The following is a 17,747-nucleotide window of genomic DNA, read 5'->3' as shown; positions in this document are numbered from 1 at the left end:
TGTGCATGGGGAGTTACGTTATACTGAAAATGACATTAACAAGATTCTTAGATCCTTTTTAAGTAAAATCAAAACTTAAGTTTTGCTCTGAATCTAAATATAGTGCCTTTTCTATAGTTTCTGGTTTTAAAAGGCTTGATTTGCCTTTCAAACAGGAGTATTAAGCAGGCAATAAGACAATATTGAATGTAACTACCTCACTCCATTTTTCATTGTGGATTATTGGCATTTTAAAGCTAAACATATCTCATCCCATGTATCTGGGTTTTAGTCAGTGACTGCAAAAGGGAAACCAGATTTTTTTCCTTCTCAGCTTTTAGTTTGCTTTGTAACTTCATTGGATAAAGGCAAAGAAAAGTGGTATTTCTGTTCACATGGAGGATGCAGGACTGGAGCTGAGGGCTCACGTAGCCTGTGTCAGATGCCAGACTGGGATGCCTTGCTAAGAACGCTCACAGCCTTGGGACTTGGCTCTCTGCTAAGCCTGGTTACCCTGTTTAACATTCCAGTAGAAATGATGGTTTTCAAAATTTTCAATGCAGACACAGTTCTTTTTAAATTAAATTCTGAGTTTCAGTGGGAAGAAAGGGAAAGCAATATGTTTTGGTTTTATTTTTAATATTGTTACTCGTTCTGACATGTGGTTATTAAAATATTACCTAGATTAGTTTGGCTTTGAAAAGTAAGAGTAGAAGAGAAAGTCATCTTTAGGGAACTGCTTGAGAGAGTCCAGCGCAGAGAAGATGATTAAGGGAGTGGAGAATCCTCCTTATGACGGAAGGCGGAGGAGCTGGGTCTCTTTAGATTGGAGGAGACTGAGGGGTGACCTTATTAATGTTTATAAATGTGTAAAGGGTGAGTGTCACGAGGATAGAGCCAGGCTCTTATCGGTGACAGCCAATGATAGGACAAGGGGTAATGGGTTCAAACTGGAACACAGGAGTTTCCACTTAAATATGAGAAGAAACGTCTTCTCAGTGAGGGTGACAGACACTGGAACAGGCTGCCCAGGGGGGTTGTGGAGTCTCCTTCTCTGGAAACATTCAAAACCCGCCTGGACACATTCCTGTGTAACCTCATCTAGGTGTTCCTGCTCCGGCAGGGGGATTGGACTAGATGATCTTTCGAGGTCCCTTCCAATCCCTAACAGTCCATGATTCTGTGAACTAGCTCAGGTTGCTCAGAGCCCCGTCCAGCCTGGCCTGGGATGTCTCCAGGGATGGGGCATCTACCACCTCTGTGAACAACCGGGGCCAGTGTTTTTTGTAAAAAATGTCTTCCTCATGTCAAGCCTGAATCTTTTACTTTAAAACCATTAGCCTGTGTCCTGTCCTAACAGGCCCTGCTAAAAAGTCTGTCCCCATTTTTCTTATAGGCCACTTTTCTTAAAGGCCACTTTTAAGTACCGAAAGGCCTGGGTGACTCGGTGCACATAAAAACTAATGATGAGATCTAGCCCCGGCCGTTTGCTGAGGTGTAAAGGTACGAGCGTTTCAGAGAAGTCAACCACTTGTTATCCAGAGCATGAACTCTCCTGCTCTTAGTGTCAAAGCCCCTGGCGTGGCCGCTGGCGGGGGCGGCCGCGGGGCAGCAGGGGGCGCCCCCGCCCCGCCGGGCTCGGCGCGTCCTGCCCGGCACCGCGGCCCCGGGGTTGTCACCGCAGCGGCCCCGTGTCCACCCTGTGCGTGTGTTTGATTTCACTCGCGTGGTTGAACAGTGCTCGGTTTTCTTTGTATAATGGGCCTCTATAGGCTTGTGCATCTCGTAACGGGGAAGGGAGTGAGCTGTGCCGTGGATGGGCTGGTGATTAATCGCCGTCCAGATTAGTCAATTAGCTAAAAATAGATTTTATAGCAAGGCAGGAGTGGGATATAAAGTCACCACTGTGCATGGATTTTATTGTCTTAATAAAAAGTTATTGTGCAAATTTCATTGCTAAATTAGGAATAGCTTTCAGTACTGATTTGAATTAATTACTGCGGAGCCTGTCAGAGTCAGTGTGGAGTTTTAATTTTCATTTACACTTACAAAAAAATCCAATTTTTAAATTAAACATGGTTTTAACTCAGCGTCATCCACAGTACTCCTTCCTTATTGATCATCTTAGGCAAATAGCAGACTTCTTAATATATAAAAAAAGGTTGCACTGGTTTTTAGCAGCTCATGTTGGGGCACAAAAGCTTGTTTGGTATTCTCTGTGTGTAAAACACATTATTTGAAAATAGATGTACGACGGAAGGCACTTCTTAAAGTATTGGGCACAATGTAAAATTGAGAATCTCTTTATGTTTACATCGTAAAGAGGCCTAATGTGTTTGCTGGTTAACTAAAGGCAATTTTGAAGATCGACTGTTTTGCAGAAAAATGCCATGGCCCCAATCTGCCCAAATACATTTTAATGAATTGAGTGTTTAATGTGAAAGAACACGAATTAATAAAATAATATCAGAAGGGATTAAAAAATGACACGAAACTGACTAAGAAAAAAGGGGGAGTTTAATTGGAATTTATAATTTTCTGTAACTCCTTTGTAATTACAGATTAGACTAGTGTTTTGGAGAATATATCTTCTTGTTCAGTATTCAGTAACTTTGTCACTTAACTTGACTGTGAGAACAATCTTTGAACAATTATGGAGTTTAGCAGCTTTCTACCCTTTGTAATTTATAGTCCAGTATAAAGATTAAATATTTTTTTTTCCTCAAACTTTCTGCTTACCATTCCATCTGCATTTGTGGGATTGATTTGTTGTTTTCCTTGAGTATTTCCCATTTGCACTTAGTGAATTTCTTCTGGAGAATATCACCAATTTATCAAAGTGATTTTGAATTAGGGTCCTATTTTGCAGGATATTTTAATTCCCTTCTAGCTTGGTACATATTTTAAAAGGGTACTTTCTTCTTCTCTGTCTGTCACTAATTAAAAGTATTGCACAAAACCAGATCTATACAGCAGATAGCAGATACTGTTTAAAAATATCATCATCTTTTTTGCCAGTAAACCCGTGGCAACTACTTTTTCAGACGTTCAGTGTCACAGCAAATTTATGATACTAAATAGCATTTTCTCTTTTCTCATCTCCAGTCATTTGTCAAAACTCCCTCCTTTATATATTTCTTTGCTTTGGTTCTTCCATATGCTTATACAGGCATATCGATTTTGAAGTTTCTGTTTTGTCCATGGGAATAACCTGTTTTGTATTTTCTTAACTGTCGAATTTCCTGCACTCCCTTCTCCCAAAAATCATCTTTCGGAGAGACCTATTCTTCCAGTTATGTGAAATTACTGAAACTATTTTTTTTGAAATCATGATCTTCAGTTTGTTGTTTTCTCCTTGTTTAGTAACCTCTGCTGTTTTTTATAATTTCTCGTGTGCTTCCATCCTTATTCAATTAATTCTCCCCATAAGTATCAAACAAGTCTAAAATAACCATTCCTTTGGTAAACGCCTCTGTGCTATAGAAGGAACATTTATCACCAATGAGCTCCAGGAGCTTCTACAGATACCTGGTTAATGAACCCTCCTATAGGTTCTTGCCTTATTCTGTTATGCAGATGCCTCTATAGTTCAGCAAAACCTTATTTCTTTACCACTTTCTTGGGATTAGGTGGTCTCTCACATTGCTGTCTTGGGATGATACCTGTTCATTCCTCCTTTATCCTCACCCAGAGACACATAGGAAGTTTTTCTTTTACCATTTTTCTGAAATTTTAAGTTTTTAAAAAAGGTATATTTTATCCTCCAGTCTATTTACAGTGCATTTTTTTATTCCCACCCCGCCCAGTGGAACTCTTGCCGTTTCCATCAACAGCATCATAATGCAAATTGTTCAGCAAGTTTTCTTATTTTGTGTAATGAGATATTAAAGCAGACCACTATTATACAAACGGCCAAGCGTTCATAGCGACGTCGCTTTTTGATCCTTCAATGTCGGCTCTTCCTATCATTGTGAAGCAGAATTCACCAAGCGTTGGATTGTTCACCCTCTAATAGGGAACGTGAGCTGGGTTTAGACCGTCGTGAGACAGGTTAGTTTTACCCTACTGATGATACAAATGGCAGTATTTTAAGCTAATGGCAGCTAAGCTCTGTGAAGACCACATTTCATCTTCAATTCCTCAAATCTTGAGCTATTGATACATATTGTGTCAGACAGTTATTTTAATTCCAGTAATATCTATATGTTTGTTTGATCAGAATGCATTGTCTGATTAGTATTGTAAGATGTTGTTTGACTTCTCTTCCCCTTTCCAGTAAAGAATAGTTATAAAGACTGCTTCAGATCTATATCTTACAGATCATTGCTTTCCAAACCAGAAGTACAAATTTAACCAGCAGAATACATTATGTCCTACATACTGACACATTTAGAGCAGATCACTAGCAAATATGCCATAAGAAATCTAGTCACTCTGGGATTTATGTCTTGCTCGACTCAGATTACATGTGCTGGTTTGGCTTTTATGTATTAAACAGAGAAGTAAAATAAATAAAGAACAAAGTTAACATGCAAAGACTTATTCCCATTATCAACTGGCACAAGAATAACTTGGAAATAAAATCACTCTGGGGAAAATCTTTACCACAGTTGCTCAAAGAACTAGAATATGATGGTTTTCATCTTGTTTTTTCAGACACTTGCATTGGATTTTCTGTGATTATAGTACACAGTACTCCGTGTGCTGTAGTCAAAAGGCTGAATACTTGACAGTCATTAACAGAAGGGACCAGCAACATTTTTTTCTGTTTCTGATTTTTCACCTGAGATTCCTGTTTGTGATTCTGTATCAAAGAATGTATATGATCTAGAGTAGATATTTTTACACATATTCACAGATGTCGAAACCAGATGCCTGTTCAAATGCCCAAATCCTTAGATTTCCAAAATGGAGCATGTTCTGAAATGGTGTATTTCCTTTCTCACTATAATTTTGGTGAGAAAAGACAAGGACAAGAAAACTAAGAGAAAAATGATGTGGCTGCTTGTCTAAGTCAAACTCTACCTGGGAAAAAAAAAAAAAAAAAGTGGTTTTGTTTTGAAGGAAGAAACACTTAAACTAGCCAAACCTGTTCTGTTTCTGTTAGAGGTATCTCCCTCCTGTGTATCAGTTTGGTAAACATTAGTATCTTGCTTTTCTTACCAAACAGCATCAATTGATAGAGGCTTCATTTATTGCGTGCAGGGGAATTGTCTCCCTGTTTTGTGTAGCAGCATCTGTGCATGCAAACCCTATTCAAACTAGGTTATTGTAGTCACTGTACACTCCTGTGGAAGGATCAAAGTACAGCAGTGTTTTCTTAATTTCAAATGTAATTCTATTCTAATTACTTAATTGACTTCCATTCTACTCTTTTTTTTAAATTATTATTATGGCCTATGAATTGGAATCCAGCTATTCTGGTTGCCTGGTTTTCATCCTTTCATGATGGCTCTTCTGCCATTATGCACTTCAAAAATATATAGGAGTTCTGTTCAAAGTATGTTCAGGTGTGAGAGTTGGCATCTAGAAAAATCTCCCCCTTGAGTAAGTTACAAGTTCATCTGAGGTAATCAGCTTTTTTAAACATTTTTATTTTAGTGAAACCATGAGCCAGGCTCTTTAATCCTTGGGGCTACAGGTACTAATATTGCTGGCCAGCTCTTTTAACATTTTATGATTAGTGAAAAATGTATTTGTCATTACAAACTGTTTATTAACTCCCTTTGATTTGCCTCACCTTTTTTGTATGTTTTAATTGTGTCCTGCAATCTGCGAATCAGTTAACAGCACAAGCTCTTGGCTTGAAGTGTTGCTTATCTAGGAATTGTAATAAAATAATTGTTCAAAGCAGAAATGATTCTTTTATCTTGAGTTACTTTCACCTCAAGCAACTTTTTTCTCTTATTATGCTTTTCACTTCTTTACATTTGTTTTTTGGGTTTGAGTTTTGTTGGGGTGGTTTTTGCATCGCTTGCATGAAGAATGTGTGGCACTGTTTTTTCTTCACTTGTGTGTAGGTTGTTTCTTGGTGCATCTTGTTATGTGAATATGTTACTTACGTTATGAAAATCTTATAAAGCCAATACACATTTTTTTTCTTAACAATGCAGTTTTATTTCTAAAATAAAGTCCATAGAGGAATAATACCACTTTGCAAATATGACATCTATTTGCACAACTATCTGTTAAATATCAGCTGTTATATTTCTCTTTATCAATGCAACTACATTTTATAAAATTTAAACATTTACCAGTAAAATAAGTGTAGATAATGATACTACTATATCCATGAAAATATGTTTAACTGTAAGAAAATTGGAGAGATGATTTAAAAAAAAAACCTATGTGGAGTTAGATGGGGATAAATATAAGGTGCTGTTATAGAAGCAGGATGAATGAAAAACCAAAATGCAGAAGGGGAAGCAATGAGTGAAACGAAACTGTACAAATAGTATTTGAGGGAAAAGCACAGTTTTCTGCAAGACACGATCCCTTCTTTATAAGGCACCATACTTGGATGCATTTGGAGGACTCTACTGAGAGTTGAGTGGAATTTGTACCCCTTGCAGAGGTTTCTGAGAAGGGCAATGAGACTGGTCAGGTATAATAAAATGTGAACTGTCATGATTGAGTTTAAGGAGCTTTTTGAAGAGCTTTAACTAGAGTTCAGACAAACATCAGTGTAGAATGACAGAGCTCCTGCTGTTCCTGTTTTGGGGTCTAGATAACCCCAAATGTAACAGTTTTATAGCACTGCTGTCAATGTGAATCAAAATGCTTCCCTGTTTATTGCATAGAAGAAAGAAAATGAATAAAGCAGAAAAAAAAATTAGTAATAGAGTGCTAATGCGATTAAAAATTACGTTTCATATCTTCTTTCTTCTCCCAAACAAAAACCAGTGGGTGACACAGGGTTTCCTTCAGAAAACAAAGTAGATGGTCGTTGCTCAAAAACTTCTGCTCTTTTTAATCTTTATTCATTTTTGTTTTATTCCTTAATAGAATAAAGCCATTCTCCGAGTCTTGCTCTTCTGCTGTTCTAAGCACCTCAACAAACTTTATAGCGATGAATATCACAACGATTTGGAGTTGTGCTTTTGATCTGAGAGATCTTGAGTTCAGATGCTGGTGTTTTTTTGAAACCACGGTTAATTATTCATGCAGTAAGATCAGTTCCACAGCTTTAATGGTGCTAATATGCTTCGTGCAATACAGTTCCCTCAGACTGCGGACGGGATGCCTGTCTCTGCCCATGCAGATGTGCCATTAGTGATTATCTTTCCTAATCATTCATTGCCACTCCTGAACTTGGGAGTCTCTGTTTCTCCTGAAACTCCCGGTGGAGCCGCTCATGAGAACACTCCCAGCCCTGCTTCGTTAGGGAGATCTAAATGAGTTTAAGCAGTAGGTATTTGCTGATCCAGCTCATTTTGACTCAAGCCTTTTAGACTATGTTTATGTAAGCAGGCAGATTTAGGAAAATAGTATCTGGCAAAGAAGCAGTGGTGAGGAACAAAGGGTTGAGTTGGAGAATGTGGCTTTTTTCACTAAAACCAGATTTAAATACTTTGTGTGTCGTACCTTTAGTGTAGCTGCAGTGATGCTGATGGCTTTGGTTGGAATTGTTTAAATTAGTCCCATAAAGGAAGAAGAAATAAATTAGTACTTCTGTAGCAATTTATATAGTGCTATAGCTATCATTTACAAAATAATGCAAAACTCCACACTTCAAAATTATGTAATTGCTTAAAACTGTGCGTAAACAAATATTTTAAAGAGTTAAATGACATGAGATTTATCCTTAGGCATGCGATATTTAGTAGATAATACCCGGTTTGTGAACATTTACTAAATTTTCAAAACTCTTTTAGTATATAATAAATATGTATTTCAGTATATTTCCGGTATATGTGTATAAAATCCATGTCAGATTTGAAAGGTTGCGTTTTGATTTGTTTTGAGGGGGTAGTATTTTATCCATCAGAATTCAAAAATAAATTGATCATTTTAGTGGAGAAGAAGGAGTTTATTTTCCCATCCTATATAATGCCTGTAAAATGTCAAAATTATATTAATGAAATTTTAGGAACAAAGTGGTGTGTTAGAAAACCAGCCTGTGTTACTTTGTTCAGAGCTCAGCATTTTGAAATAATTGCCTGAATAATGGTATATAAAAATGGAAAATGCTAAATGTACCTTCTTGTTCATAATTGTTTTTACAGTTTCTTAATGTTTGTGTGCTGCTAATCAAATATTGAACGTCAAAAATGGACTAATGAGCTTTAAACTGTCAATATTATGCTAGAAAGTATTTTCTGTATGCTTATGTAATATCTTAGAGTAAACTTTAATGTCTTGGAAAACAGTAGAAAACATGAAAATATCATTGTCATGTCAACGTGTCATCATTTTTAAAGCAGACTGTGAAGTTGTGATTTCAAGGGGTTGGGACACTAAAGAGAAGCTGCTGTCATTTAGGAATGCTGCAACAGCAAGTTTTTTATATGTGCATTGTCTCTCATTTCAACATTTAAACTGATTTAGCAGTAAGTAAAACAAAATGCTTTCCAGTTTAATGAAATGGAATATTATGGTCTTCAGTTAAACCTTTCTGTCTCGCTCCTGTGCATCAGCTGTTTATTTGCATATCTGTTACAACTGCAGTGTGTATACTGACCTGCTCAGAGTTTGTGTCATTAGTTACTTTGAAGTATCATTAAAAATTTTCCTGGAAGGTACTTGTAGATGCTGAGGTTAGGAATACATTGTTAGAGTTTCCAGGAAAAGACAATTTAGTAAATCCAGGTACTGGAAAACAGCAAGCCATAAAGAAAAAATAATCCATTTTGGGGCAAGGGAGTGTATTTATTAGCACTTACATTAAGGTGAAGGTTGACCTTTTAATGCAGAGTTAAAAACTTAGTGTTGAATGATGGGTTATAGTTTAACGTAAAAGTTTCTTGGAACGTTTAGATTCGGGTTTTTTTAAGAAACCAGAAATTATTTCAAATCATAAAGATGTATGTTTAGCAGCTGCCTGAACCATATCTTCTAGATGTTGATGTTGAATATCACTATTTTGGGGGGTTGATGTACATCAGAAATTGTGTCAAACCAGTGCCTTCGAGATCCTTGGAAGATGATGCAGACCGACCATGAAAATGGGAATAAAGTTTGTGGCAGGGCTCTTGTTTCATACTTGCGACCTGAATAGCTGCATCGGTTGCTACAGCGAGACTGAAGGAGAGGGGAACAAAATGAAAAGCAAACTAAGAAATATAGTCAAAAATCAGGAAAAAGTACTCAATCTCCAGAGCCGTAGGAAGGATTGGAGCTCGGGCACATGCCCTGGAGCTGCTGGGAGCGGGTGAGGCCGCAGATCCGCAGGTTTTTGGCAGGAAGGGTCCCCGGCTGGTGGGAGGAGCCGCGGGCCCAGTCCCACGCTGGCTGCAGCGCCCGCCTTGGCAGCAGAAGAAATGGTTGGAGACTCTCTGAAGATCGAAGGCAATGAGGTAAGAGACGGCTGGAAACCAGTTGAGAGTGAAGAATCCAGACTGAGTTGTTAGATTGTGATGGTATTTCATAATAATCGCAATAGTTTCTTTGAAGGTTATGAAAAGGAAATTAGAAGTATGCCCGTTATCTTGTCCCTTTTACCTGATGTGATCAGATGTGTGATGAAAATGTTATTGAAGATACAAGTTTTAATGCCGTATAAAATCTATTTTGCTCTGTTTGCAGGTTTTTTCCCTTTGTAGGCTAAACAGAAAGTCAGACTTGGTTCATAAAGAGCAGATCTTGTTCTGAAAGTAAAACCGTGTATTTTGTTTTTCCTGTAACTGTGTGGATAATGGAGAATGTTTCTTCATGTTTCAATGTTGTATATGCAAGATGTTGCTAATTGTAAAGGGCTTGACAGTCTGCTCACTGGATTTGTTCTGGAGAGAAAATTTTGAAGTAGTTAATGCAAAACGAAGCCATTTGTCTAACAAAAACCTCATTTACATGAAGCTGCATGCACTGAACGGATTATGGGTTAAATTTATGTTATTTTATGGAATGACTGTGTCTGCTTTAAAATTTCCAAGACCTACATTACCTTTCTAGGTTTTCCTGCTATGGAAATGTATCCCAAATATGCATACAGAAATGAGGGTTCGTGATACTTTTATTCTGTAATGCTTGGGGGAGAATTTGAAAAAACACTTTGTCTCCTCATATGGAGTATGAGCCATGTACATGCTTAGAATAATTTTTTGCGGTCTGATTTCTTAAGTGGGAAAAGAGTTAAACTGAAAAATAGATGAGCATCAGATGTGAGCCCCAAGAGCCATGGTTTGCAGTACTGAGAATATTTATCTTTGAGGCAAAAATCAGTTTTCAATCTGAGTTTTAAATCTAAAATTACATTTTTCTGCATCCCTTCAGGCAGGCCTCTTTATCCTTGTATGTGCCTTTCATGGTTTAATTTTTCTCTCTTCTGAGAAAAAGTAAAGTTTGCCCAAGAAAGCTATATTTTTACATAATTTTAGAATAATGTATCTTCCTAAAGACTGTACTGGTAAAAAATTTTTTTCAGACCTCCTTCCTTCTTGTCTTGCATAGAGAATTTTTTGAGAATTGGTCACTTTTCCTTTGGGGACTTTTTCATAACTTGAAATGCAAAGGTTTCCAAGGTGATAAAAGATAAAGAGATAAAAGGATAGAGTTTGAGCCTCTTTTTTTTTTTTTAATGCATACATGCATTAAAGTTAAAAGGTTAAAAAAGCAAGCTTTTTAGCTTGTCTTTCTGATATATTTTATAGTAGTATTTTATAAAACCTTACTGATTGAAAAAATTAGACTTAATTGAGTTATTTTCATTGAACAATATGGATTTATGGTAAAGAATCCAAACCAGGATTAAGACCTCTTTTTTTTTTTTTTTCCCTCTGGAATGGTATTCTGTAATCTTGTATCTAGCAATTTAGGGAATTTACAAATACAGATATAGTTCCAAGTTTGTTTCTCTTACTTAGGAAATAAACTCATAAATATATGTTTGTACTCTGTGATGTTATACTGATGTTTAAATTCCAGTTTGTTGAATGGAATTATGTCTGTGTTTATCTAAGGTTTTACTCTCTCTGTCTCCATGCATTAATATTGCAGAACCAACCATCAAAAAGTTTCTCATGGTCCAGAACTTGCCAAAATGTTTAATATATGACACAGACTGTATCAAGCCCTTAGTTGTAGTATTCTAACTTTTCGTATATAACTGTTTATGATTTTGTTGCATTTACTAGGTTTGCTGGGATGGGTAATCTTCTTAAGGTCCTTACCAGGGAAATTGAAAACTATCCACATTTTTTCCTGGATTTTGAAAGTAAGTTCAAACAACTACAAGACAATGAGAGAATCTTGTCCCTGACTTAAAACTGAGGAAAAACTTTTAAAATGTGATTGCTTGCAGTTTGCATTTTCCAGCACAACCAGCCTGTCCAAGTCCTTGTCTCTGAAATAATTTGTTCACTCAGGACTCCTTTTCTCTTCCTTTTCTATTTTTCAGGAACCAAATGGGAAATCTTTTAAAAGTTCTCACTTGCACAGAGCTTGATCAGGGGCCAAATTTTTTCCTTGACTTTGAAAGTGAGCAAAGCTTCTTGCCTGGCTTGCCTTCTTTGCTTATTGTTTCCTAATAAACTGCATGCGCTTACGCATCATAAAGCAATTCAAAAGGGATTTGCAAACAAATCAAATTACACTTCAGTTGGATATTACTGTTTGATATTCATAAAGCCATACAAAATTACTTAAATTCATTCTGAGCAGAGAAGAGGGCAGAATGATAGATATGCAAGTAAAACCTTACCTTGAATTAGTTTCAAAACATTAATGAGCCGTACTTAAATTTAGGTATAGATGAGCTCGACCTCAGCTTTCTTTAACAAATCAGGGTGAAAAAAATTACTTATGTTGCTTCCTTGAATAGAAATATATATTTGAAACAGAAATATAAAGCTGAGAAAATATAAACAGTGGAGGTGACACTGTTTTTACTTAGTTCAGTGATGATTTAACCGGGATTATTATAGTTTCTAAAAAGTAGTGAAGTGGTCCTGGTGTATGTGCTTGATTGCATCTCTCTTAATTGCATGGTTATCAGTTTGCAAAACAGTGTTTTGCATTCTAATTTCCTTGTCACACCTATATTTTATTCAAAGCTATTTCACTTCTGTGGTTATAGTTTCCCTGCATGTACTTCTAGACATTGTCTTGAAAAACTGGTCATCAAATCCTTAAATATGGGTTTTATCTTATACTCTGCCACTTACGTGAAATGCTTTTTATTTAAAATGCTAACAGTGTGCAATGTTTTGTCTCTTAATACCTATATTCTAAAACAAAACAAAAACAAGTTTTGAGTGCTTTTAAAAAAACTTTATTTTGATGCATGACTTAAGAGAGAATTTCAGGTGATTAGACATATTTTATCACCTTGAAATAGTTTTCTTGAATAGTTTACTCCTGACTTACATTTCTGAAAAAAAAGTTACTGACGTGATATGAGACTGTACATGTCTGTGCGCTCTGAAGCACTGGTTAAAAAAGTCATTTAAACACATATTTAATCTCATGAAATTGTTCAAACATGCTTTCTTGGATGAAAGCTACAGTGTATGACTATAACTTTGCACATACCTTCTCATCCAGATCTTATTTACCTCATTATGAAGAATCAGCTTGGGTTTAGGTGAAGGTCCTGCAAGCTGTGTAGTCTTTTTTCTCTGTTGCCCATATCATTTGAGAGTTTAGTTATAAACCTGGGATGTGAAACCTTTATCCAAACCACCACGTATTTTTTCTTTCTATCAAACTTTTGAAGGCTTTGGTAGCGCTCGGTGGCTTTGCCAAGCTGTTAGGAAGGTTTTCAGCTGCTCTGAGCTTCCAGGTTTAATCAGCCCCATCATGACCTGGGTGATAAGAAAGTTCTCCCGAGCCAGGCTGCAGACTTGGCTATGGGAACGGGAAGCCTTGGTGGAGCAGAGGTGATGGTGAAAGGTGAATATGTCTGTTTCATTGCCTTGACAGCTAAAGTTGTTTTTTTTCCAAAAGTCTGTTGCCAAGAATTGAGCGGGGTAAAGCACCTTTCCCATGGGCAGTGACCAGTGGTCAGTGCAAGCGCATGGACACACTAATCAGGCACGTCTACCTAGAGAGGAACACATCTGTCATCTCCAAATTTCAGTGAGTTTGATGCTCCTGAGCGAAAGGTTAAAATGTTTTACTTGTTGAAATAATGTCCTGGAGGTTTTTATGGAACGAAATCCTTTTTGCTTTGAAGGGATGTGACTGAAGATGCCTGTAGTTATGTGCTTTGGTCTCCTTTAATTAGCCAGGGTACGGTGTAAAAGGACACTCTTAGTGGACACAGAGAAGAGCTGCTTGTGTGCTTGCTGGATGTGTGACTTTTTGTGGCCTGAGTTTTCAGTTTGAGTTCATGGACAAAATTGGTCAGTACCATGGGTCGTTCAGAGGATGAGGGATATGTTGAGTTGATGTGTTTACTGTATTTCATTACTTGCATCAGCATCTTGCTTTCTGGTTTTTGTGCACTTTTTCATTAGCTGAAATCTCAAATCTGTCAGCATCACTCTGAAAATTTTACAGAGTTTTGGGATACTGTTGCCCTTGTGGTATTTTTGCTACGCTGCATTTTATATGTATTGTACCTGAAAGGAGGCTGTGTGACATACTCCTTCCGAGTGTACAGCATGCCACACAAATATTGCTTAAAAAAACCAGAAACAGCCTTTTTTCTTGTGCGCAGGAGTAGAACAGATATAATCTCTCTTCATGCCTCAAAAATCAGAGGCTTTGTGGGCTGATGTGGGTCAAAACTAATATAAGAGTTTATACAAAGAAAGTGGGAAAAAAAATATTAAGGTGTTAACTTCATTTGGCGGTCGATTTAACCTGTGCTGTGACAGAAGGGCCATCCCATGGGTGATGCTTTGCCACATGGTCTCATATCTGAACGCACAAACACGATTGCTCCCATGGTGAATGATGGCTGCGTGGGAAAACGAACTTGCTAAGATCTAGCTGTTAAACCCACCCAAGTACCAGCTTACCTCTGTCCCCGAGTGCTCTTCCAGCCGGTCGGGGTGCTGTGGATGCTGGTGCGGGTGGGAGAGCCACAGTGCTGGTTCAGAATGGGAACAGAAATGCACAAGGGGATGGGAAGCAGTTGTACAGGTTTAGATAACTTAGGTCAGCCATGAAGCTAAACAGCAAGGTCAGCCTGGTAGGTTTTTATTTTATTATTTCCCCTTATTATCTGTGGTTAATATGCTTTCTAGAGGCAATGTGTTATAAGGATGACTTCTTCTGTGCAACAAAAATGAATTTGTTTTCTTGTAAATTTTTATTGTTGAGGGCAGAGTTCTGATTCAATGACAAATTTGAAGAAGACCATCTTGTATTGCATCTTTTGAAAAATCTCATCATTGGGTTTTTTTGTTTGTTTGTTTTAAAGTATACTTTATTACAAGTTGCTTTCATCAGGTTCATACTCACTTTTCTCTTAAATAATATTTTTTACCAACCTGATTATTTTTATATTTAGGCTTAGGTCCTTCCCCACTCATCTTCTATGCAATTCTTGAGGTCTTGAAAAATGGGCAGGTAGAAACAGGAAAACTTACAAATACTAAATTTTCTCACCTAATTAAAAGTTGTGGGTCTTTTTAAAATTCTGTCTTGTGTTATATTTTAAAATAGGAACGAATCATGAAAGAAAGAGAAGTACATTTCAAAATTTTACCTTCTGGTTGTTTTTTGTTGGTTGTGTTTTTTTAATAGCTATTTTAATTTTTCCCTAGAAGAGTTTAGGCTCCAAAAAAAATGTTTGAAATCATCTCTTTCCCCCCCCTTTCCTGCAGCTGTCTATATCAGCAGTTGCATTTCTTACGGCACCTTTTACTGGCATTATTCTTCATTCCAAACTGGGAACCAGGTTTCATAACCCCATGATCATACTTGAAAAACCTTGAATCCAGCATTAGTTCCAGTTAATGTTGTATAGCAAAAGCAGTTCTGTATGCTCTCCTGTAATCATTTAAGACTTTATGCAGTTATTTGGGATCTGTGCAAGGAGAAGCCATTTGAAGATCCATTCAGTCCAACCTTGAAAGCAAATGGGGACAAATGGGAACTGTGGTAACCTCAGTGAATGATATGGAGAAAAGTGTTCTCCTGTGCAGGTCAAAAAACTTTTACCTTTAGGTGTAGTGCAGACTGTAAGCGTTCAGCCAAATGACTCTTTTTTTAAGGTCTACTGAAAGGTTTATTTAAAGACAAATAATCTCTTTCTTAACAGAATGTGAACTGCATTGCTGTTTTACACTTGAGTCTTGGTGTGGGTATTCTTGACCAAACTGCTACAGATTGGATTTGATTATATACCACTTATTTTACCTTAATTCCTTTTAAGCTCTCAGCTCAAAAATAACGTTAGGAAGAGTAAGTGCATGGCAAGTTTTCAGAGTCTGTGGATTTCAGGATTTCATGAGCCATAAAGGCAAATTACCTTGAAATTGATTTTGTCAGTTCAAGAACTGGTTTGTTCTTTAGATGCTGGCCTTGTTTAAATTAGTTACAGGTAAATGAATTCTGGGTATTTGAGGGTCTTTCCATAGCAGCTTACGAGTGCTCTGTTTTTGCAGAACATTGTCAAATTACTGCTGCTCATAGATGGCTTTTTTCAGGCAAAGTAACTAAATCCACACAAATTCTTGGAAATAATTCGAAGCTTGAGGTAACAACGGTTTGTTTTGAACCTAAATGGGCACAGGCTGAAGCACAGCAGGTTCCATCTGAATTTGAGGAGAAACTTCTTTACCTTGTGGGTGCCAGAGCCCCCTGGAACAGGCTGCCCAGAGAGGTTGTGGAGTCTCCTCCTCTGGAGACATTGAAACCCACCTGGACACATTCCTGTGTGATCTGCTCTGGTGAACCTGCTTTAGCAGGTGGGTTGGACTGGATGATCTCCAGAGGTCCTTTCCAACCCCAACCACTCTGTGATTCTGTAAAAGACTAAAGCTTATAGAATATTGGGAGGAGGTGTCTATAAGTCCCATCCACTCCTCAGATACAAATACCTTTTATAAGACCAAGCCCTCTAACCTTGACCTAAACATGTTCCCTTTTTTCCTAAATGTTAGCCGAGTGGGCTCATTGCCTGATCCTAATTTAATCCTCTTCATCCCCCCAAGAATCAAGGACACTTACTTTCTAGGATTTCCCCACCCCCCCATTCCCAGAAAGATTAATTGAAACTTTCAGTTTTCCTTGTTCATGTATGATTAAAAGTGTCTATTATTAGAAGGTGTCTGTCAGCAGAGCAACTGCCCACGTTTGTGTAAGAGGTTATTAATTAACACCCTGGCTCCACGGGTGGCAAGGCTGGAGATGTCATCTGTACCCAGCCTGGGGGAGGTTGAACTATGGTCTCCTGCACTGCCGAGTGCCCAAGGGACCCTGTCCTCTCCGTGTTGGCCACGGAGCCGGAGCCTGATGCTGATAACCCTGGCACACACTGTGCTGTAGCAAGTATTAACAGTTTAGGGAGCTTCACTTTGTTCTAGCTAGTTCAGAAAGGATGCCATTCAAAAACCCAGTGTAGACTGGATAGGGCAGTGTTTCTACCTGATACTATCTTATAATGTATGGACTGCAGTGTGTTCTGATACCCTCCAAAATGCAATATTCACTGTAGTTGTAATGCCTTTTGTCTTTTCTAAGAACTAGCTCTTAATCTAATTTTGTCCTAGATTAGAATGGGAAAAATCATTGTTGTGGTGACAAACCTGAAATAGGACTTTAGCATTATATAGTAAAGTATATGTATTGCTCTCTAACGTGCTGTCAGTGACTGGTGAAATTATTGGCCACCTTCAACAGTGGACAGGACAAGAAAAGCTGAGAGCACAGCCTGTAAGACATCTCGTTTTACCCGCCGTTCTTTCTCTAGGCTGGGAGGCTGTGATGTTTTTCTGACACATATGATTGCACATTCACTGAAATGCAAACACCAACCAGCTTCAGTGGGAATCCTCTTAACCTGCCACCATTTTGACCGAGGGTGGGATAAAGTTCTGTGCTCTTTGGTTTGCATTTCATCTACAGAAAGGGTGTGTGGGTTGCAAGCCCTTCTTTTAGTACTGTCTTGTTATCTCTTCATAAAAATTGATTACTGAGATACTGTTATACTTGATTTTTTGTTAGTAAAGGCCTAGTATCTGTTATTTTTTATATTTAATGTTGTCCTATGAGTATTAATGTCTTACCTATGTAGCCATTTCTATGTTACTTCTAAAGCACATTTGATGAAGAACGAGGTAGATACCTTGTGCTGTTAGGGTTGGATTTTTTTGAAACAAACGACAGATATTTTTCTAAGAAAAGAATGACGATTCCGCCTTTGCACCCCACCATGCACCTGAAATATTTAGTGCATCCACAAATGGACTGTAGTGGATGCAGCTTTCCCTCTTTTTTAATTCAGTCTGAAGCCCCATCCAAAACATGGAATAGACCATGTGTAAAGATGAAAGAAGACATTGTTAATGGAATGGATGAACTATCATATCCTGGCTATTTCTGATGGAGCCACAGAATTTGCTGGTAGAGTCTCTGTATGGGAGAGTCAAGCCTGGTCTGACTCTTGAATTAATTTGATAGAGGATTCATTTATTATAGTTGTCAGGTTTAGGGTTCAT

General features: G+C 37.7%; 1 protein-coding gene across 2 annotated transcripts in view; it reads left to right on the top strand.

Annotated features, from left to right (window-relative positions):
• The window catches only part of CYRIA (CYFIP related Rac1 interactor A), a 56,173-nt gene that overhangs the window by 24,316 nt on the left and 14,110 nt on the right, over positions 1-17,747 (top strand). For both annotated transcript variants that reach the window (XM_082050107.1, XM_082050108.1), the window contains exon 4: positions 11,271-11,350. In XM_082050107.1, coding sequence (XP_081906233.1) covers positions 11,281-11,350 — 70 coding nt within the window. In that variant the 5' untranslated portion in view covers positions 11,271-11,280. The remainder of the gene's footprint in view (positions 1-11,270; positions 11,351-17,747) is intronic.

The sequence above is a fragment of the Streptopelia decaocto genome (assembly GCF_964273445.1).
Source record: "Streptopelia decaocto genome assembly, chromosome: 3".
Classification (NCBI taxonomy): Eukaryota; Metazoa; Chordata; class Aves; order Columbiformes; family Columbidae; genus Streptopelia; species Streptopelia decaocto.
This window is presented reverse-complemented; position numbering and strand designations above follow the sequence as displayed.